The 21662-nt window shown below is 37.1% G+C and overlaps 6 protein-coding genes across 6 annotated transcripts; 1 reads left to right on the top strand and 5 right to left on the bottom strand.

Annotated features, from left to right (window-relative positions):
• Positions 1–1720: 1720 nt before the first annotated feature.
• On the bottom strand, positions 1721–3013 carry LOC135128198 (glycoprotein endo-alpha-1,2-mannosidase-like protein). Its single transcript, XM_064055092.1, has 2 exons — positions 2172–3013; positions 1721–2114 (listed from the first exon to the last, which is right to left on the bottom strand). The coding sequence occupies exons 1-2, from the start codon at positions 3011–3013 to the stop codon at positions 1721–1723; spliced, it is 1236 nt and encodes a 411-aa protein (XP_063911162.1).
• A 330-nt stretch (positions 3014–3343) lies between these two features.
• Positions 3344–4502, bottom strand: LOC135128411 (glycoprotein endo-alpha-1,2-mannosidase-like). Its single transcript, XM_064055317.1, has 2 exons — positions 3798–4502; positions 3344–3748 (listed from the first exon to the last, which is right to left on the bottom strand). Exon 1 carries the CDS (start codon positions 4499–4501, stop codon positions 3881–3883), a length of 621 nt encoding a protein of 206 aa, XP_063911387.1. The 5' UTR covers position 4502; the 3' UTR covers positions 3344–3748; positions 3798–3880.
• Positions 4503–4668: 166 nt separating this feature from the next.
• Positions 4669–5965, bottom strand: LOC135128412 (glycoprotein endo-alpha-1,2-mannosidase-like). The gene is made up of 2 exons (XM_064055318.1): positions 5276–5965; positions 4669–5219 (listed from the first exon to the last, which is right to left on the bottom strand). Exons 1-2 carry the CDS (start codon positions 5899–5901, stop codon positions 4826–4828), a joined length of 1020 nt encoding a protein of 339 aa, XP_063911388.1. The 5' UTR covers positions 5902–5965; the 3' UTR covers positions 4669–4825.
• A 194-nt stretch (positions 5966–6159) lies between these two features.
• On the bottom strand, positions 6160–7515 carry LOC135128413 (uncharacterized). The gene is made up of 2 exons (XM_064055319.1): positions 7412–7515; positions 6160–7363 (listed from the first exon to the last, which is right to left on the bottom strand). The coding sequence occupies exon 2, from the start codon at positions 7332–7334 to the stop codon at positions 6231–6233; it is 1104 nt and encodes a 367-aa protein (XP_063911389.1). The 5' UTR covers positions 7335–7363; positions 7412–7515; the 3' UTR covers positions 6160–6230.
• A 3199-nt stretch (positions 7516–10714) lies between these two features.
• LOC135128414 (glycoprotein endo-alpha-1,2-mannosidase-like) lies at positions 10715–12104 on the top strand. The gene is made up of 3 exons (XM_064055320.1): positions 10715–11231; positions 11288–11540; positions 11593–12104. The coding sequence occupies exons 1-3, from the start codon at positions 10787–10789 to the stop codon at positions 11984–11986; spliced, it is 1092 nt and encodes a 363-aa protein (XP_063911390.1). The 5' UTR covers positions 10715–10786; the 3' UTR covers positions 11987–12104.
• Positions 12105–15464: 3360 nt separating this feature from the next.
• Positions 15465–19507, bottom strand: LOC135127950 (UV radiation resistance-associated gene protein). The gene is made up of 8 exons (XM_064054662.1): positions 19158–19507; positions 18917–19106; positions 18332–18861; positions 17523–17691; positions 16803–17036; positions 16584–16749; positions 16126–16535; positions 15465–16077 (listed from the first exon to the last, which is right to left on the bottom strand). Exons 1-8 carry the CDS (start codon positions 19230–19232, stop codon positions 15608–15610), a joined length of 2244 nt encoding a protein of 747 aa, XP_063910732.1. The 5' UTR covers positions 19233–19507; the 3' UTR covers positions 15465–15607.
• Positions 19508–21662: the final 2155 nt, after the last annotated feature.

The following is a 21662-nucleotide window of genomic DNA, read 5'->3' on the forward strand; positions in this document are numbered from 1 at the left end:
ATGACGCGGTCGCCAGCTCGACAAGGAACCGCGCACTCCGCTTCCGCTACGTGTTTCTGTGTTATTTCAATCTCAGTTCCATTTAAATATTCACTTTCTATGACTCTGATATTAAACTACAACTGAACAAGTGATAAAGTTTCAAAAAGAGCAATAAACAACATTTAAATTTATCATACATTCTCGTGAAATTTTTAAACAACAAAAAATTCTTATCTGAGATTAAGATTGGCCATCAGATAATTTATAAGCAAAAATTTATAAAAACAAAAAGATCTGTTGTGAAGTAAAACTTGTGTAGACAAAAGAATTACGTGCAGTCAGAAACTGCAGAGCATGAAAATTTACGTTCAATTTAAATTATACAACAAAGAAAATTACTGAAGTTAAAATTGTGAGATAGAAAAATTGTATGTGGTGAAAAATTGCAAAATTAACAAAATTACAAGAGTTTAATATTTGTGTCGATTCAAGTTACTGTTTAAATTTTGAAAAGTGAAGTTATTCACCTGCATTGTGGACCATTGTTATACATTCCCTCAAACAAACGCATAAAAACATAACAGGCAATCTGGAGGTGCAAAATGGCGTCGGACAAATGCGTCGTTCCAGAAAAGATGCGTCAAAAATATGCGATGGAATAAAATGCACGTTCCACATGACCCACAATGTTGTTAATTTGTTCAGTAAGATTTACAGTTCAAATATGTGTTCGGTTTGAAAATACTCTTTCAACATGGCCGCTGCCAGAACAAAGAATTTACCTGATGTTAAATTATGCCACACTTTATCAACTATTCAAACAAAGAGTTTATTATGTTAAATTATGCCTTGATCCAAGTGACTGGTTATTTAAAACCATTAGCTTGGAGAGTTTATATCGTGGACTGTCCTCAGATTATCCCGAACAAAACACATGATAAATAAACAACACAAAATGTATCCGGTACTTTGCACAGTCCTTTTCCCAAAGCGGGACAACGTTAGGTTAATTTAACTGCCGTAAATGAACAATTAGCAATCTTGTGTGGTAAACAAAGAATGAGCCCTGACTAAGTGAATTTCGTAAAATCTCCTGCAAGTATTTTTATCTGAACAAACTTATGACTGTTGAATTGTGTTAGAACCAGGTAACGATTAAAATCCTGACATGAACTGTGAATTTACAAACAATAAAACAAATTTACACTATAGTCTTTGCCATTTCTATTGAAACACCACTTATTAATCGTAAATTTAGCAACATTCATATTCAAACAATTTTCTAACTAAAAGCCGTTGTCAATCAATCGAAAGCTGTTACCAATTGCTAAATTTTAAGCAAAATCAACAGAAATAAACGTGCACATGGTTGCCTATGTTTAACGATTTTCTTCATTGAATTTTTTTTCAAATTCAAATTATTCCAATGCAATTTCGCGCCGCTGTAATTTTAATTCAAATTCGGTCACCACACATTGAAAGACTTCGTGGATAGAATGAATAATTGTTATAATACGACACTGGAATTTTTTTTCCAAAAAATACCAAAGGGTACATCTATTTGATTCGAACTGACAAGAAAAGTACATAAAAGAAAAATATGTGAATAAGAGAAAAAGAAAATGCACTAGCAAAATAAAAAGCCGTATAGTGAAAGGTCAAAAATATAATCTTCAAAGCTAATTAATTTATTGTAAATCCAAAAATGATAAATAAATATTTTTAATAAATACAAAGCTTAGTCATATTTATGCATAAGAGCATCGTATTGATTCTTTAGTAATTCCAACATAGTCCCATTATTAACATATTGCTTCCTCTTGAAATAAATTTCAGTAAGTTCATCAATGTCGTCATGCGTATATTTGCTTCCAGTAGCTTCAGCAATGATGTCAACAAAAGTCGTATCGTACTCATCAGTGGGTTCAACAATAGTACCTTCCCCATAATCATTCCAGGTACAAATCTGTATTATATCTGTGTACTGAAGGGCCATTTCCCAAGTCTGTCTGAACGTATCAACCCCATAATCAATGTAATATCCAGGACCTGGCCAGCCACCATTTGTGTAGAAGGGCTGGAATCCGGGATACGCCACCCCTATTTTAACAGGAACGTCTTGAGTAGTATACCTACGAAAAGTAAAACAAAAGTTAAACCAAATTCCAACAAGAATAAAGAATACGAACCATCGCTCCAACCCTTGCATGAAATCGACCCAAACCCAGGCAAACTCTCCCTCACAGTAACTACCACCTTGTTGGTGTTGGTTCCAAAGAGTCAAAAAGGTAGGTTTAGGGTCCAAAGGAGCCAAAACATCGTCCCATTGTTCCCAGAGCACAACTTGTGGCCCGAAATCCATAAGAAGCGGAACATCATTGACTCTCACGTAATTTTCCTTCGGAAAATAGTTGCTTTGCACGTACTCCATATCAGCTATAGCTTGACCCGTTTGATCCGGAACATTTGCCAGTCTTAGATTGTTGTCCTCGTACACTATGGCAAATTTAAGACCTGCTCTTTCCGTACCTGCGATGATGGCTTCACAGTTTTCCTTGTTTTTGGGATAATCGTAGGCTTCGGTGGTACCAGGCCAGTCGATGAAAACTCCAGCAATTCCCGCTGTTTTCATAACTCCAAGTTGCCAGTCGATTACGTCTGGGTCTCCAGAGGCATACGGCCCGATTTTTGGATGGTAAAACGAGGCAATGTCTTGTTTACCATCGATGATATTGTCGGGGTTGCAGTTAGCCATGGTCCAGTGCTGGCCCCAGGTACCATCGTTGGTTTCCTTGGTTTCGAACCAGGGCATCATGTGAACGTACACTTCGAGCGCATGGCTGTGCAAGAAGGTGTGGTAACACAGAAGGAAAATAAGGTACGTTTTCATTTTGAAAGAAGGGTTGTTAACTACTAGATAGGTGCGATTGTGGACTGTGACTGAAGTGGGTTCGTACTGATATAGAAATGTTTTCTTGACAATCAGGTACCCATTATATTTGAGAAGATAGTCATGATTTGTGGATTTCATCAATATACAGTATGTTTGAAATTAACGGTAAGTGAAATGATAGGTACTTGTTGTATGAATGTTTCTTTGTGCTAAGTCATGGAAGAAAGTAATCATTTCTTGTGTTAAAATTCTATTCTGTCATAGTATGATGAGAGGTTTTCACATTTTTGTAGAATCTTGCTAAGTAACTGCTGAGAGGAATGCCATTGGCGGAACAGTCCCTTGACGTCATAATGAATCAGATGTTGGTTTCGTGATTTATTAAGCACTTTAAGCCTAGATTTTTAAAAACGTTTGTGTTTTATTTCAAAAAAATTATCCGTAAATTTTACCATTATAAGAGTAGTTTATTACGTCAGTTCATCAAATTTATGTACAAGTGCATGATGTTTGTCTCTAAGTAATTTGAGCATGACGGGATCATCAGCGTACTTTTTCTTCATGAAATAAATATCAGTCAGTTTCCTGAAGTCATCTGATGTATACTTGCTGCCAGTATATTCCTGAATTATGTCTAGAAACTGAGTACCATATTCCAACGTAGGTTCGATAATAGTACCTTCACCATAATCATTCCAAGTGCAGATTTGAATAATGTCGGTGTTATTTAAAGCCATTTGCCACGTGGTATTGAAAGCAGGTACCCCGTACTCAATATAAAACATAGGTCCAGGCCATCCACCTTCACCATAGAAGGGGTGAAAACCAGGATAGGCAACACCGATTTTCACCGAAACATTCCGATTCGCGTACCTATAAAAACACAATTAAAACCAAACCAAAAAATACGAAAAGGTCTAACCAAACTATTAGTGTGTCAACAAAGTCAGCCCATACCCAAGCAAACTCCCCTTGAACGTAATTTCCAGCTTGCTGCCCTTGATTCTACAGCGTGACAAAGGTGGCTTTTGGATCCAACGGTTCTAAAACTTCATCCCATTCAGCATCATGCAGAGCTTGTGGTCCAAAATCAAGAAGAAGTGGTGCATCCTTCACTTGCAAATAATTATCTTCCGTGAAATAGTTACTTTGGAGGTACTCCATGTCCGCTTGACCTTGCGCAATCTTGTCCGGTACTGCCGCCAAGTTCAGGTTATTGTCTTCATAGACAACCGCAAACTTAAGTCCAGCTCTTTTGGTGCCCTCTATAATAGCCTCTGCGTTTTCTTTGTTCTTGGCGTATTCATAAGCGTCGGTGGTACCAGGCCAGTCAAGAAAGATTCCTGAAATTCCTGCTGCTTTCATGTGTCCTAGTTGCCAGTCGATGACATCGGGATCTCCGGATGCGTAGGGACCGATTTCGGGATGATAGAAAGAGGCGATTTCGGGAACACCATCTACTATATTGTCGGGATTTCGGTTTGCCATTGTCCAGTGTTGGCCCCAGGTACCATTGTTGGTTTCTTTGGTTTCGAACCAGGGCATCATGTGCACGTATATCTCGGCGCCATGAAGGGGGAGAGTTTGGAAAAGTAAGAGGAACGAAAGGAAAATAAGCGATCTCATGGTTGTGACAGTTCGTGTTGCAATGCTTAGTAATAGTGGTCTATATAAAATGTGTATAATTCGAGTGTTTAGATTTGTTTAGATAGAAGGTACTCACTTATCGATAAAAATAATGATTTTGTTTTTGTCATGTTTCAGAAGATGTTTATTTATGTTGATAACGACCTACAAAATAAAATTTACAGTGATAAACATCAGGTGCGATGACTTGTGATGATAAAAGCTAATTATAGAAAAGTTTTATTTATTTGGCCAAGAATGACTTTAAGTTTTTGTAGTGTTAGATAAATTCTAGTTAAATACTGATGTTAAGCACCTCTAGATTTAATCAAATTTATGCATAAGTTCATGGTACTGATTTCTGAGTTCTTCAAGTTTTGTTGCATTGTCGGCGTGTTGCTTCCTCATGAAGTAAATTTTAGTGAGTTCTTCAAAATCTCCATGTGTATATTTGCTCCCTGTAGCTTGTTGTATTATATCCACGAAAGTAGTACCAAATTCATCAGTAGGTTCAATGATGGTACCTTCTCCATAATCATTCCACGTGCAAATTTGGATCATTTCCGTATTCTGCAAAGCAAGTTCGAAACTCTGTCTAAATGTATCTTCTCCATAATCAATTGTCCACGTAGGTCCACCCCAACCTCCCATTTGGTAAAAAGGTTGGAAGCCTGGGTACGCCGTACCAATTTTAATCGGAACATCTACTTGATCGTACCTAAGGATAAAAATCTTGTTACTTCATACCTTTCTAAAACTTTAATAAAACACTACCATGTAGTCAAACCATCCAAAAAGTCCAACCACACCCAAGCGTATTCCCCTTCACAATAAGAACCACCCTGCAAATGCTGGTTCCAAAGGGTCAAAAACGCCGGTTTCGGTTCAATCGGTGTGAAAATTTGGTCCCACATTTTTTCATACAGAACTTGCGGCCCAAAATCCATCAGAAGCGGTTTCTCATCAACGTGAAGATAGTTGTCTTTGACGAAATAATTCTCTTGCAGGTACGCCATGTCTTCCGTCGCTTGGCCAATCTGATCGGGTACGAAGGCTAAATTCAAGTTGTGGTCTTCATAAACCACTGCAAACTTGAGACCAGTTCGTTGGGTACCATCGATGATGGCTTCAGCGTTTTGTTTGTTCTTGCGATAGTCGGCAAAATCGACAGTACCTGGCCAGTCTATGAAAACTCCTGAAATTCCAGCCGCTTTCATGACGCCTAGTTGCCAGTCGACTACGTCTGGGTCACCAGAAGCGTAAGGACCTATTTGAGGATGGTAGAAGGAAGCTAGGTCCTGTTTACCGTTAATCACGACGTCGGGGTCCTCATTGTCCATGGTCCAGTGGATGCCCCAAGTACCATTGTTGGTTTCTTTGGTCTCGAACCAAGGCATCATGTGGACGTAGACTTCGACGCCATTACAATTAAAGGCGAAGAATAGCAAAAAGGAAAGTAACAGAAGTGTTCGCATTTTGTTTAAAGTGAAGCGTTGTTGCTTAACTGTCTATTGTTTTTATATACCGAATTTTTGTTTGATTTCATGAACAGATATTTATATTTTGAGTGGATCGTACTTAAGTGTCGTATTGTCCAAGTTATTTTAGTTTGTTACTATGAAGAATGACGATAATTCATTATTCGACAAAAACAATTATTTATTATCACTATTATCGTTAGTAAACAAACAGTAAGTTTTATTAACATCTTATTACATAGTTTTGAAATTTAATCAAATCTGTGCACAATAGCGTTATGCTGTTCCTTGAGTTTTTCCAACATATCGGGGTCATCCGCATGCTGCTTCCGCAACAAATAAATCTCTGTCAATTTTTCAAAATCTTCATGAGTATATTTGCTACCGGTCGCTTGCTGGATTATATCTACAAAAGTCGTGCCATATTCTAGAGTGGGTTCAATAATGGTACCTTCTCCGTAGTCGTTCCAGGTACAAATTTGAATCATCTCGGTATACTCAAGCGCCAAGTCCCAAGTTTGCTGGAACGTATCCACACCGTAATCAATAAAGTATCCAGGTCCAGGCCACCCGCCATTGGTATAAAACGGTTGAAAACCAGGATAAGCAGTACCGATTTTGACCGGCACCCTTTGAGTTACGTACCAACGATCTAACCCATCAATAAAATCTACCCAGACCCACGCAAATTCTCCCTTGCAATACGCCCCACCTTCCTGGTGTTGATTCCAAAGAGTTAAAAACGTGGGTTTAGGTTCCAAAGGTGTGAATACCGCATCCCAGTCTTCCCTATGAAGTACCTGAGGCCCAAAATCCATAAGAAGAGGACCATCGTCAACATACACGTAATTCTCTTGATTAAAGTAATTAGCTTGAAGGTACTCCATATCGATGGTGGCTTGTCCAATCTGATCAGGTACCGACGCAAGGTTTAAGTTATTGTCTTCGTACACAATGGCGAATTTGAGGCCATTTCGTCGAATACCTTCAATGATAGCCTCGGCGTTTCGTTTGTTTTGAGGGTAGTCATACATTTCGTAGGTTCCTGGCCAGTCGATAAACGCTCCAGAAATACCGGCGGCTTTCATTATACCCAGTTGCCAGTCGATCACGTCGGGATCGCTGGAAGCGTAAGCTCCGATTTCAGGGTGAAAAAACGAGGCGATGTCTTGTTTACCATCGGTTACATTATCAGGGTTGTCGTTGACCATGGTCCAGTGTTGGCCCCAAGTACCGTTGTTTGTTTCGGGTGTTTCAAACCAAGGCATCATGTGGACATAGACTTCGGGGTTTGGGTATCCCGTGATAAGTAAAGTACATTGTGTGAACGCAAAGAGGGCTAGAATCGTCTTCATTGTGACGACTTTTTGTTTTGTATTTCGTCCTAAAAACACGTGTTAACTATAATTACAAGTAAAGCAAAAGTACATACCTGTTATGATTACTTTTAAACTTCTATATTATATTACTTTCTTTCACAAAAGATTAAATTTCAGTTATTGTTTGCTAAAACACTGTTTTATGTCAACTTAGAAAAGTTATTTATCAGTGAGTATCACCATGAATAACAAGTATCAAAAAAAGATTAAAAAATTGAATTTGAGATAAAAACTACTTAACGATGATGAGTTGTAAATTTCATAAAAATAGACAAAACAATAAGAAAATGCTCGATCTTTTTCAAAACACAAAAATAGGTTAAAAGGATCATCGGTAATCTAGTGAAGTGCCACAAATGTTATCACTATGATTTCAAAATATTTTGAGTATTTCCTTGTACAAAAAAAAAAACGTTTGTAATCATAAATTGCCATGACTTGATTAAAAAATCAATTGTTGTACTTGGATTGTACCGTATAATCCCGTGCACTTAACCCATATAATTAACCGCTTACAGGCAGATAGCCTTTGTGAAGTATTTTAGAAAACTGGATTCATGAACACTGCAATAAATTCGTTAGTAATGATGGAAATCGGGCTAAAGTCGAACTGGGTAAGTTTGACCTTCAAGGAGTCGGAATACCCGCTCGCAGACAGTTAACGAAACCGAGGAAACCAAAAAGAGTTTGCTAACTATCTAGTTTACTACTTGTTAACTATACAACATTACGCGCACTTAGGGACCAAAAGGGAGTAACGAACTAAATACTGGAATCAAGTTTGGAGCAGTTCGAACCTCCATACTGACACCTCGGTCGTGAACCATTTTAGGTTTAATCGTTTGAACAGAATATGTTTGGAAGGTTCTTGATTACCTTAGCTATATCTGGATAAGATTTGGCTCGTAGGAAATGAGGAAGTAGTGTAATCTTTTAAATATGACAGGTCCCTCTATAAGCCAATCTTGGAATCTTCAGCGATCCCTATCTTCAATGTAGGTAAGCGAAGAAAAATGTTGCCTCGGTGGGAATCAAACCCCACGCCTCCCGCTTTCCGGGCAGGTATCCTGACCACTAGACCACGAGGCCACTTATCTTTCTCCGCTTACCGACGTGTTCTTGTGCTGCCACATTCAACAATGGACCCAGGTTGGGTTAAATTGAAGAGGATAACAAAAAGCTTCTTGACGGTTGTATCCTTCCGACGATGCTTTTCAACCTAACCAAAAGAATGTGACGGTCCTGTCGCCCCTTCTCTAAATTTTGCTTATTTGCTTCGTGCCCGAGTTTTGAAAAATCTTGATATTCAAAATGACAATAAACTGGTCTCCGAAACGCTGCGCTATAGAGAGGCGGCGTTGAGAATAAATGTTCAAATTCAAGGCGCCAAAACTATCAAATATGCAAGAGAAACCCAGTATTAAACCAGTAATAAAATATTAAAGCCCTCTGGTTTTTCGAGTCCACAAGGATATTAATTTTATTGATAGAAATTTCAAGGTCCCTTCCCTAAAATCGGACCAACGTTTAAGATCAGTTTAAATGCTATAACTGACTTATTAGCAATCTCGAGTGAGAAGTTAAGTGTGCTTTAATGTAATATTTAAGTAAAAACATTCAAAACTTTAGTTATAACATAGCCAACTCCATTAATCTCTAAAGAGATATATAAGTGTTATGGGAGCAAGAAGTAATTTTTTTATTATGAATTTTATTTTAAAAAAAGTAAGTAATTCTTACAGGCAAAACGACGAAAGTCTCAAAAGTTGGATAATGCAAAAAAATCGGTGAAAGGTTATTTGGTCGGAAGTTTCCTAGCCTCTGAATTACAACACAAAATATCTACCTTTTTCGAAAAATTATAACACTTGATTTTGAGAAATTTTGATAACCCCTCCAAGATAAAAAAATTGGTCGAAAGCTGTTTCGACAGAACTTCCCCCACACCTAAAGTACAGTGAAATAAATCCAGTATTTTTGAGTTGAGTTTTTATTTTACAGAATTTTGTGATGGCGTCATCAACATTTTTGCAAGGACACGTATATTAACTTGGATTAGTGTAGTGTAATACTAAAAATAACAGTATTGTATTCCCAAAATTTTCTGGGAAAATGGATTGAGCCGTTCCTGGGGTGGGATTTTGATTCTACCGATACGATACGATGCGATAACGAAGCGATAAATAACAAGGAGGAAAATATAAATTTCAGATACGAAAGAAAAAGACGACCACATTTTATCGGTACCGATATTTTATCGTTATAGAACAAAATCCTACCCCTGATTCGTTAATAAAATAAACTGACACATTAATTAATTTTTTTTTTTTTGGGGCTACCTGTATAAGCAAATTTAAAAAATATGAATGCAGGGATAAATCACAAGTAAAAAATCATCATATTTTGCACATTTCGGGTAGATTTAGGATTTTAACTTGTTACTATGGAAATTTACACCTCTAAATTTCACAAGTTTTTACAAGATTAATAATATGGGTAAAATCAGTTTTTCTTAACAAATACTACGCCCGCCCATCCGCCCGCTACTTTTCAATTTATTCGAATAGGGTTTCGCGGCGTTTTTTTTTGTCTCAGCGCGAAATTTTAATTCAAACCGGGATACCACAGTCTCTTGGCTGCAACACACCCACAAGCGTAAAAGGTACAAGGAGAACCACGGCAAATAAACGAACCATAGGACCATTAGTAAAGAGCTCCATCTTCTCCAGGGTGAACATGTTATTGCTTTTTATAGCTAGAAAGTGCTTATAGTACAATTTATTAAGTAACAAGTTATGACACATGATCATGTAACATTACGTATGCCAAACAAATTATAAGAGCTACTTGTTTGAGAGATAATCAATTAAATCAAAATTGTCGTCAATTTTATAACTAAAACAAACTTTATCACGATTATAAAATAATGACTTTACATTTACTTCGCTAAAGATTTTTTTATCAAAATAAAAAAAAATATTTTCTTAGTTGAAAACAATATTCAGATGTTAAGTACATTCCAAGTGTTCGCCACCTGTGTTCCTAACAGTGAGTATTTACTTTGACATTCTAAAAATAAAACGCATTATCACACCGATTGGTATCACCTCGTATCTTAAAAAAAGAACCTTTCATAAAACTTGATATTGTCAACATAAACTTTGGTGATTCACAGCGAAGTACCTACGTGACACACAAAAACAACTTAAACCCTCTCAATACATTTTTACAGATTCATCATTGCCTAATTGGAATTATTTGGTTTAAATCTGATAGGCGCAAAGCAGCACCTAGCAACCTGGTCCTTCAAAATCTCTCATCACACAATCAATGAAAACACTTTCCTATTATCAGATCGAGTACTGTTCCTTTGGCTGTATATAAGCAAACAAACACAGTCCCAAATCAAAGCAACTCTAGTACTGAAAATGAAAACCTTTACTCTTCTGCTTCTTGCGTTGTACGCATTGTCCGCCTACGGTGCGGACGTCTACGTCCATATGATGCCATGGTTCGAAACCAAAGAAAGCAATGGTGGTACTTGGGGCATCCACTGGACTATGGCTAACAGAAATCCAGATAACGTAGTCGATGGTAAACAAGACATCGCTTCGTATTACCATCCAGAAATCGGGGCTTACGCTTCAAGCGATCCTGATGTCATCGACTGGCAGACAGGACACATGAAGACGGCAGGAATCAAAGGAATCTTTTTGGACTGGCCAGGTACCACCGAGGCCTTCGATTACCCCAAAAACAGACAAAACGCTGAAGCCATTATTGACGGAATCGACAGGGCTGGACTCCAATTCGCTGTAGTATATGAAGATAACAACTTGAATCTCGCTGGAGTAGGCGATAAAATCGGTCAAGGTACTACCTACTTAGATATGACTTAATATTAAGTAATTTCAATTTTGTTACAATAGGTACCGCCGATATGAACTATGCTCAGAGCAACTATTTTAGCAGGGGAAGTTATGTGCATCTGAATGGTGCTCCGCTACTCCTCGATTTCGGACCTCAGGCACTGTTTGACGATAACTGGGACAACATCTTTGCTCCTCTTGACCCCAAACCCACGTTCTTGACGTTGTGGAACCAACATCAACAAGGTGGTAGCTTCGTGTCTGGGGAGTACGCCTGGGTTTATTCCAACTATTTGGATGGTCTTAATAACTGGTTAGTTTTAACTAAGTATGTTATATTTTATCAACTGATTCCATGTCATTAGGTACAATTTCCAAGATGTACCACTTAAAGTAGGTGTTGCTTATCCCGGATTTAATTCATTTTATGAGGCCGGTGGTTGGCCAGGTCCAGGTTTTACCATTGACTATAGTACTACTACATTCCAAGACACTTTCAATTTGGCTCTCCAGCATACCGATGTAATACAGATTTGCACGTGGAATGACTACGGAGAAGGTACTGTTGTGGAACCGACACTAGAATATGGTACACAGTTTTTGGACATCATCCAGAGCGCTACTGGTACTAAATACACTCATGAAGATTTCGAAGAAGTTACGGAAATTTATCTGTTGAGGAAACAGCATGCTAATAATGCCACAATGCTCGAGCATCTCAAACAACGGCACCACGACCTCATGCACAAGTTTGACTAGGAATTGTTTCTGCAGTCTTGGTGGTTAATTTAGAAGTAGGGAACTATTTTTTTACCAGCGTGTGGATATTTTTTGTCACATTGTTGAATAAAATTTTACCTTGTACAATTTAACAAAATTAACTTTGTTCTAATTCGTTTCCTTTTTTCATTTTATAAGCCCACGATTTTCTAGAAGAATTTTATTCGCAAATAAAAAAATTGGTCTAAAGAGTTTAGACAGTACTTCCCTCGCTGTCGGAAACTTGACGACTGCATGTCTATTGTGTTTTTTTTTTCTCATTACATTTTTGCAGCGGGAATTTAAAAAAACATTGCGATGACGTCATCAACATTTTTGCAAGGACACGTATATCAGTTGGGAGAGATATAGTGTAATACTAAGAATAAGATTATTGTATTCCCAAATTTTCGGGAAAATGAATTGGGTCGTTTTGAATATTGATTTGTAATAATCAATAAAATAACGAAACAATTTACTCACGTATACGGCGCCGGCGTGTAGTAGGAGAGGCAGCTGAAAATCGTTTATGTATAAGCATTCTTAATTTAAGACGACAAGCGTAACATAGCATACGTGAGAGTCAAACAAAGAAACTGTAACAAAACCGATGGTCGTCTAGAGATTTTTATTGCTTCGACTTCCGCTTATTATATAAAACATTGGGTTTTATTTTAACTTTTGACGGTGGAATTCACAATTGGTTGATTATAAACATGTCTATACTACATTCGCGGAACCTAGTCAGCGCACAAAACAAATGCACGTCTGTAATGTAAAAGTAAATATAAATAAGCGTGCTACCCTTATGTTTCAACCGAGTTTTTACTTTACAAAATTTTGTGTCTACCAAATTGAGTTGGTCCAATGTAATACTAATAATAAGTGTTGATCACAAGTACAAACTCATCATATTTTTTGCAATTTAGGTAGGATTTATTCAGCAAAATTTTGGGGTGACGTCATCAAGTTTTTGGAGAGGATAACCAAATATATTTTGACTAAAGATTTAATATGCTCTTTAGAGCCTTAAAACATCTGCAACATTTCAAAACATTCGGGTCAGCAGACTCAAAATTAAATTGGAAAATGTTGTTTTATAATTTTGATTTTTTTTCCAAAAATCTGGACGTTTCGGGTAAAAACTCAATTCGGAGTCGTAAACGACATGTGTAGGACTATGTTATTTTATACAATTTAAGACCCATTTACTACGTACAATTTTGAAGTGACCTCATCGCATTAGTGGTGGGGATGATTAGACAAATTTTGGTTAGCGTTTTACCATCTACATGATATTCCTAATATAACTACAAAATTTCGTAACAATCGGACCAGTACTTTCGGAGATTATCTGTCTAATAAAAATCCGGGACGGCAGACAGACGAACAGACGGACAGACAGACGGAATTGGGAGACCTATTTCTTCGTCTTCTAGGGGTCATGAAAGATCGAGAAAACGTAAAAGTAGAGTGTCGGCCGACGGACTCGATTACAATACTTCCTTTGCTTACGCTCGGGAAGTAAAAAGGGGGAAGCCTTTGTTTCACGACAATTAATCGTGACGACGACGACGCCACAGTTTCTCCAACACGCGTAGTTAATTCTTGCGGTTTTTTCCAAGCAGAAAAAAAAACATGTGGTGTAAATTTGTTTTATTGTTTGTAAATTCACAGTTCATGTTAGGAGTTTAATCGTTAACTAGTACTAACACAATTTAACAATCAGGAATTTATTTAAATAAACACTTGTAGGAGATTTCAGGAAATTCACTTAGTCAGGACTCGTTCTTTGTTTACCAAATTATGCATAAGGTTTCTGGATCCTTATACTTAAGTGTTGGGGGATTAAAAATTTCTCGCAACGTGGAAAATTACATCACCGAGGAGCTTTTCTCGTAACGTTGGATGCATTTTGTGTTTACTTATCATGTGTTTTGTTTGGAATAAGCTGGGGACAATCCACGATATAAACTCTCAAAGCTAATGGTTTTAATCTAAGTAACCAGTCCCTTGGATCAAGGCATCATTTAACATAATGTAGATTCTTTGTTTGAATCGTTAAAAGGGTGTAGCACAATTTAATATAATGTAAACTCTTTGTTTGAGTCGTTGATAAAGTGTGGCATAATTTAACATAATGTAAATTCTTTGTTTGAATCGTTAATAAAGTGTGGTATAATTTAACATCAGGTCAATTCTTTGTTCTGGCAGCGGCCATGTTGAAACCGTATTTTCAAACCGAGCACATGTTTGAACTGTAAAATCTCGTTGAACAAATTGACAACATTGTGGGTCATGTGGGACGTGCATTTTATTCCTTTGATTTAGACCATTATTTGCACAGCGCCACAAGATTGATCACATTTCTGGGAGAACTCAGTTTTGAAAATTAACATTAACATTAATTTACATAAAATATTAACCTCATGTAATTTTGCTAGCTTTGCAATTTTTCACCTCATACAATTTTCTCTGCAGTTTCTAACCTCACGTAATTTTTTTGGCTGCACAAATTTTACTTTACACCAGATTTTTTTTGTTTTTATAAATCTTTGCTAGTTTTTTGTTCTGTAAATATTTCGTTGATTAATGCCTCCATCATAAAATTGTCTGATGTCCAATCTTAATCTCAGACAAGAATTCTTTGCCGTTTTAAATTTCACAAGAGTGTATGGCGAATTTAAATGTTTATTGCTCTTTTTAAAACTTTAAGACTTGTTCAGTTGTAGTTTAATGTCAGAGTTATAGAAATTGAACATTTAAATGGAATTGAAGTAAATAACACAATAACACGTGGCGGAAGCGGGGTTCGCGGTTCCTTGTCAAGCTGCCAGCTTATTTATAGCCGTAATTTCCAACCACGAGTTTGCGACCGTAACGGCCTGTTAGCGGGGCACGTTTCTTCGTTAAATAGAGGGGTGCTTGCCGATAGGATAGAATAAAATCACCGTCGTGGGTAGGAGAACAACCACGATCAGGAGCCCCAAACTCCGCTTGTGCTATAGCGCCCCCTATGGGTAATTTTGCTGTGCTCCAGAATGAAATTGATATATGGTAGTTCGATCGCTACACTCTTATAGCGCGTTGGTGCCGTTGCATAGTTTTTTATTAGAATTTTGTTCTCTTGTTGACTGCCATAATTTTAAATTTGTTTCTTTACTTCAGATTTTGCTTTGTTTTTATCAAATTTAATTTTATTTCATTCAAAGTTTTTTTTCCATATTTCCAATTAAGTACATATGGTCGACCGATAAAGCGGCAATACGAGGGCAGAATATTGCGCACACGCATAATAATCTAGACCAGTGATAATTTAACGATAAGAGCCATCAGGTAGCTGAATGGAATGTCGGGGAAAACCTTAGATGGGAAAACCCGACAGGGCGATTCTTCGACCACGTGATGACGGTGGCTTTCGTGGTTACATGGTTTCTGGTCGCAACAAAAACTCCAGCGTGAAATAACAACACACTCGTAAAATGGAATAAATATTTATTATAAGAATTCCTTTAAATTAACAGTAACTCCTAGAAATGAGAAAACAAAACAAGACATGAAATAAAATACAGAAAATTCATTTAAAAAATAAAATACAATCTAAATATTTCGATAAAACAATCACAAATTCGGTTTTGGCTTAACCAAGTTGAACGATTTAGTGTTAAGCAAGGCGTCCGTCCTTGCCATCAGCGGACTATCGAGGCTTTGTACTGTGTTAACGGAAATCTCTGCGAACTTCTCGCACGTCTGCAATAGACTCCCGTCGTTGCTGCAACACTCCGAAGAAGTACCATTCTTCATCCACTTTTCCAGAAGCTCAGAGTGATTGCTCTCCAACCTTTGAACCTCATCATCGACGCAATCGCCTTGTTTCCCGCGATTTAAACACTCACTCTCACCACCACCACCGCTGTCTAGATCGTCTCTGGTGCAAACCTGCTCTTCCACACCCTCCAAATCGGCTAGATCCACAGAAGGATCCAGCAAATCCGTCCCTTGTTCGATAACTTCTTCGCTATTATCACAGTTTTTGGTGGTTTCGTCAACTATGCCTTCCTTAATGACGATTGAAGCGCTATTTTGTTCAGCTGAGAAATCACGAGTTAACCAGTGAGTTAAAAATGAAGACGAACTACCTGATTTCTTCGAAGCGATGTAGTTTTTGAACGAATCTGACGTGATCTGTTTGTTCATGAAAGCTTCAGGAATGGCCAAAATCTCGCTTAAGCCTGGTCCACATTCGCAACTTCTGTACATCTTGTTGTATCGTTTGGGTAGTTGTTGGTACCTTTCTTCGTTTAGTTTGATGTTTTCTTGAAAACGGGTGCTCTCTATGTCGTTTTTTATACCTAAACTACAAGTAACTAGAGGGAGGGTTTCTTTACAGTCTCTACCTTCTAGGAAGGTTAAGAGATTTGGCAATGTCGCTTTGAGCTCAGGTGTATGCATGAAAAAGAGCCACCTGAGTTGGGAAATATTCTTGTTTAATAAATACACTGCGTAAGTAAACTGGATTTTTTCTTTGCCTTTGGTGAAAAGTGGAAAGCTATAAATGTTTGGTTGAAAACATGTACTATTTTATTATTCTACTCACTCTCTTTCTCTGTCGGGTAGAATAGGTGACACGTGATCTGTAATGAACGATCTTGACCCGTAATGCGTCATTGGGTATCTTAAGGGCACTTGTAGGAACGTAGACGACATTAAAAGAACATGTGTTATGTATCCTAAAGCTACAGAAATCCCTGTATCGGAACAATCTGTGAAATGGTGGCCATAAGTCAGTGAAATTAACTAAAAATTTGCCACCAACCTGACAACATATCCGAATTGGGTACATAAATTCCCTGGATTGTGTATTTCTTTTCTGAAACTTGTTGAATTGGATAAATAAATAAAAGTTGCTGAAGGAGTTGTCTCCTTCGATGGTACAGCTGAGAATACAAGGTCATTAATAACTCATGGTTTGGTAGCATTTGTTTTTTCAAATCTTTCAATTTTTCCGCTTCACGTCTTAGTTTGTAGTAATTATCCATCAATTCCAGGTCTGAGTAAGCAAAAAGGTTTAACAGGTACACTGGGTGTCAAGGAATGTTTTTATGACAATGTAACGCTTATGTTTCATACCAGACCCTTGCTACTAATTTTTCAGAACTTCAAAATTTAAAACCCAGTGTTTTGAAAATCGAGAAATTTATTAATTCAATTCCTTTGTCAGATGTCTCCAGTAGCGGATATTAAAACTAACGAGACACGAATAAGGCCGAAAAGAGTGTTTTCATGGAGTTCTTATACAGATTAGGATTAGAAAAAAAATCAATAAAATTCCAAATTAATATACAACTATTTCGTATGAAAACATTCTCAGACAAATAAATCGCTACCATTTATTTATTTTTTAAGACGCATTAGGAATTTTCCGTAACACTGTAGTTCCTCCGACTATAAAAATAAGAATGATTTCTAAAGTCGCTAACCCAATTTAACGTAAGAGTTACATTGTTTGTTATAGATAACGTTATTTGTAACTTACTTTTCTTTTCATTTGTGTCTACTAAGTCTTTTAATTTGTTCTTAAAACGTCTAATTAAAGCCGACTTCTTATCTCTTTCTTGCGATAATAGTTTGCTTTTGAACTGTTCGAGTTCGATTTCGTTTCGCAATTTTTCCATTTCTTTTCTTTGCATCTTTGTGGGTTTTTGCTGGAATAAATTTGAAATACTTAAAGATATAAAAATATCAGTAAAAAATTATATTATCATGAAAAATGAAATTAAAGAAAAATTAAATTCTCTTATAACATTATTGACAGATAAAATAAAAAAGTCTACAATATGTTTCTGCGTTTTTTTTAACATCACATTTATATTTGTTATTATTATTAAGTACTCCCTACATACTCAAAAAAATCATATTGCTTATGCTAATCATGATGATGATAACTGTTTAAGTTTGTCACGTTGGATCCCTTATCAATGGCAGTAATGTTGTTCACTTTTATTGTTGTGGGTCATTACATTTATTTTTACAATAATGATGTTGGTATCGCAGCTATTTGACACCTTATTTGACAGTTACTTGGTCGTAACTGTCAAACTAAACAAAGAACGCGTCCGTCTTGCCACCAATATTATTTTAAAAATAAATTTCATGGCCTACTAGACAACTTTTTTATCATATAGTATATTATTAGGTTATAGTTTAAATTATGCTATTGTACTTGTAAAACTAGAATCAGTTCTTAAGACAAGGGGGTCAAGTATGTCTTTATCAATATTATCTGCACATAATTTGCAAGTAATGTCATTTCTGCTACCTGTAAAAAGTGAGGTTATCTCTTACCTCCAACATTTTGTTGACCGATTTCATGGTAAGTAACTGTGGGGCGTACCTAACATTTGAAGGACTAGAATTGCACGGAACCTCCGGTGAACTTTGTTCTTCTGGCGCATTAATACCACACTTGAGTTCAATTTTTTCCCGAACACCTTGCACATCCAAACTCTTATTTTTAATAGTAACTTGAAGTGAGTGCAGTTTCCTCAACTTGTCGATATTATAACTACTCCTAACTTCGCTCTTTGGAACCTGTACGCTCGTCTTCTTGAAAATTTGCTTACAACCACCAACCTCCATCACGTTTAAACTGTCTATGAAAGGAGGTGGTTTAGAGCACTCTTCATTCAGTACATGCCTACTCGTGAAAAAGCCACCCCTTATATTAAATATCACAGAATTAGGGTTGAAAAAGGCCGGTTGGATGTCGGCGATTTTATTCCCTAAGTAGACGAGCCCTGACAGATTCACACCCCAAGTGGAGATGATGGTATCAGAGGTATCATCGCAGTAGCGCCATACTCGCAGTACGAGGGCTTAAAAACGTAAATCGTGTAAATTATTGCGGTTTTAGGGGGCGTCGAAAGTTACCTGTGGCTGCTAAGTTTGTTAAATTGCGCAAATCCAGCTCGGGCCATTTCGGATTGATACCTTCTGCTTTTTCACTGGTGTAGAAGGGGGCACTCATTGTGGTTAGGTGCAACGTGAAATAATATGCCCCCTTTTTCGGTAAATGCGGGAAATTCAGGCCAAGAATTTGATGGACGTGTCGTAGACAGTACTTGAAGTAAACACAGATTGAGGGGGAATGAAAGGTTGTTTAAAAAGTTACCTGTTGTGACACCAGTGGGGTCCATTGTCGGCTCCTTTGTCGCCCTAATAAGCTGTCCGACAAGGTGAGATTCATGACATCCAAAACAAATTATCCGACGCTCTGACATATCATATTTCTTTGAGGTTATGTTTGACACACGTCAAATTTCAAAATAAAATTGTTTTTCTCGAGTTGTTACACCCAGTAGCAGGATTGAGTTATTAGAAAGTGATATTAAAATACACCGACATCAGTTAATCACTGATTAAATACAAAAACACATTCACACTATGGCAAGTATGGATTTCGAACGTTTATTTGTTCTTTGGTTATGAATTGACTGTTCACACTTCACTGTTGACGCAGCTGCGACAGAGCTGGACTAAGGAAATTTGGCCCGGCGGGTGATGGTAACGAATACGTATTTTGAAAAAAAACGATAACTAAACTTTATTTTACACGTTTTTGCATTGTTACAGTATTGATGACTTTCTCCGAAATATAAAAAACTCAAAAATGTGAAGGAAAATTTAGGAAAATAAAATTGACCTCTTTAGAATCTACAGTGTTCAGTTTGTGATAACCCAAACTTCCCGCCTTTAAATTGGCACTTGAAAAAAAAAGAAAGCCCGCGAAAAAATTAAAAATCAAAATTTGGCTTTGGCTGCGATCGTCTAACAAAATGGAACCTACGTTGTGTTCTTTCATATAAGTAAGCATACGATGCGTGTGAGTCGAGGGGGACAAAAATCACACTCCTCTCTAGGAAAAAAAGAAGCTGCGAGCGAGGGCGACTCGTGACGTGCCCGCAGGCTGCCCAATGGGGGCTGAATCGCAATCGCTTTTCAGCTCCAAAAACCCGCTATGGTTTATTCACCCACATATAATACATCGCAAATGAAACACATAAAAATATGAAAGAAAGGGACAACCGCGAGTTGACAGACATACATATATAGGAAACCGAACAAGTGCAAAAATGCCACGTATGTTTTCGAATCAATGCAAATATCTGAATATCACAAATTTAATAAAAACAAAGCAAAAATCTGAATTAAAGTAACTGGATGCAAATACACAATTTATCACGGGATTGTGGCGGCAAATTTAAAATTATGGCAGTCAACAAGAGCACAACAAAAATACCCATTGGAGCGTTCTAGCACAAGCGGAGTTTGGGGCTACCGGTCGGGGCTGTTCTCCCCCACGACGGTGATTCTATCTATCGCAAAGCCTACCGCACAGCACATCTCCATGACGAACATGCCGTCCTAACCAGGCTGTTACGGTCGCAAACTCGTAGTTGGGTGCCGACTATCACGAAGCCGACAGCGTTACGTCATCGCGACCACACCTGAATCTATACAAACCTGCATCCTTTGGTCAGGTAACGCGATTAATCTCGCCAGCCCGACTAGGAACCACGTAGTCCGCTTCTGCCACGTTTTTCTGTGTTATTTAACCTCAATTCCATTTTTAAATGTTCAATTTCTTATAACTCTGATATTAAAAACAACTGAACAAGTGTTAAAGTTTCAAAAAGAGTAATAAACAGCATTTATATTCGCCATACAATCTTTTGAAATTTTAAACAACAAATAATTCTTATGTGAGATTAAAACTGGACATCAGATAATTTATATGATAGAAACATTCATCAACAAAATGTTTACAAAACAAAAATCTGGTGTGAAATAAAAATATTACGTGAGGTTAAAACTGCAGAGCATGAAATTTACGTTCAATTAAAATTATACAACAAAGAAAATTACTGAAGTTAAAATTGTGAGGTAAAGAAATATTGTATGAGGTGAAAAATTGCAAAGCCAACAAAATTTACATGAGATTAATACTTGCCACACTTTATCAATAAATCAAACAAAGAGTTTACATTATGCCAAATTATGTCACGATCCAAGTGATTGGTTACTTAAAACAACAATTTGCTTCGAGAGTTTAAAATACCGCGAACTGGTTACCCCAACAAAACACATAATAAATAAACACAAAAATATCCAGTCATCGTCGCGAGGAAAAAGCGTCTCGGTGATGTAAATTTTAGCGTTGCGAGGAAATGCCTCGGTGATGTAATCAATCTTTACCGTTGCGAGGAAATGCCTCGGTGATGTAATGAAAATAACGATGCTAATAACGATGATAACTACCTAAGGGAAGAAATCATTTTAACCCCCCGCCAGTTCACAGTATAATGAATTTTGTTAATTTAACTGCCGTAAATGAACTACTAGCAATCTTGTATGAATAATAAAAAAGTAATACTTACGTATATGCATCCAGAAACCTCATTCGTAATTAAACAAACAAAGGTGTTATCCTGACTAAGTGAATTTCATAAAATCTTGTAACAAGTGGTTTATTTAAACAATCCTGATTGTTAAATTGTGTTAGCACTAGTTGACGATTAAACTCTTAACATGAACTGTGAATTTACAAACAATGAATCAAATTTATACGTGTCAGCGTCGATCAAAAAGTCGCATTTTTCCGACTAAAAAGCCGCAA

The sequence above is a fragment of the Zophobas morio genome, unplaced genomic scaffold (assembly GCF_036711695.1).
Source record: "Zophobas morio isolate AGI-343-1 ecotype UQ-CSIRO unplaced genomic scaffold, CSIRO_AGI_Zmor_V1 ptg000012l, whole genome shotgun sequence".
NCBI classification, from domain to species: domain Eukaryota; kingdom Metazoa; phylum Arthropoda; class Insecta; order Coleoptera; family Tenebrionidae; genus Zophobas; species Zophobas morio.

What these genes read in the sequence shown, in the direction of transcription:
- LOC135128198 (XM_064055092.1), bottom strand. Translation starts at nt 3,013, where the DNA reads ATGAAATCCACAAATCATGACTATCTTCTCAAATATAATGGGTACCTG. An exon ending in ATGCAAGGGTTGGAGCGATG is followed by an intron (nt 2,115 to 2,171) that starts GTTCGTATTCTT and finishes TACTTTTCGTAG; the next exon opens with GTATACTACTCAAGACGTTC.
- LOC135128411 (XM_064055317.1), bottom strand. Translation starts at nt 4,501, where the DNA reads ATGAGATCGCTTATTTTCCTTTCGTTCCTCTTACTTTTCCAAACTCTC.
- LOC135128412 (XM_064055318.1), bottom strand. Translation starts at nt 5,901, where the DNA reads ATGATGCCTTGGTTCGAGACCAAAGAAACCAACAATGGTACTTGGGGC. An exon ending in TTGGATGGTTTGACTACATG is followed by an intron (nt 5,220 to 5,275) that starts GTAGTGTTTTAT and finishes TTTTATCCTTAG; the next exon opens with GTACGATCAAGTAGATGTTC.
- LOC135128413 (XM_064055319.1), bottom strand. Translation starts at nt 7,334, where the DNA reads ATGAAGACGATTCTAGCCCTCTTTGCGTTCACACAATGTACTTTACTT.
- LOC135128414 (XM_064055320.1), top strand. Translation starts at nt 10,787, where the DNA reads ATGAAAACCTTTACTCTTCTGCTTCTTGCGTTGTACGCATTGTCCGCC. An exon ending in AGGCGATAAAATCGGTCAAG is followed by an intron (nt 11,232 to 11,287) that starts GTACTACCTACT and finishes TTGTTACAATAG; the next exon opens with GTACCGCCGATATGAACTAT. An exon ending in TTGGATGGTCTTAATAACTG is followed by an intron (nt 11,541 to 11,592) that starts GTTAGTTTTAAC and finishes CCATGTCATTAG; the next exon opens with GTACAATTTCCAAGATGTAC.
- LOC135127950 (XM_064054662.1), bottom strand. Translation starts at nt 19,232, where the DNA reads ATGAATCTCACCTTGTCGGACAGCTTATTAGGGCGACAAAGGAGCCGA. An exon ending in AACAAACTTAGCAGCCACAG is followed by an intron (nt 18,862 to 18,916) that starts GTAACTTTCGAC and finishes TACGTTTTTAAG; the next exon opens with CCCTCGTACTGCGAGTATGG. An exon ending in CGGTCAACAAAATGTTGGAG is followed by an intron (nt 17,692 to 18,331) that starts GTAAGAGATAAC and finishes AATTTATTCCAG; the next exon opens with CAAAAACCCACAAAGATGCA.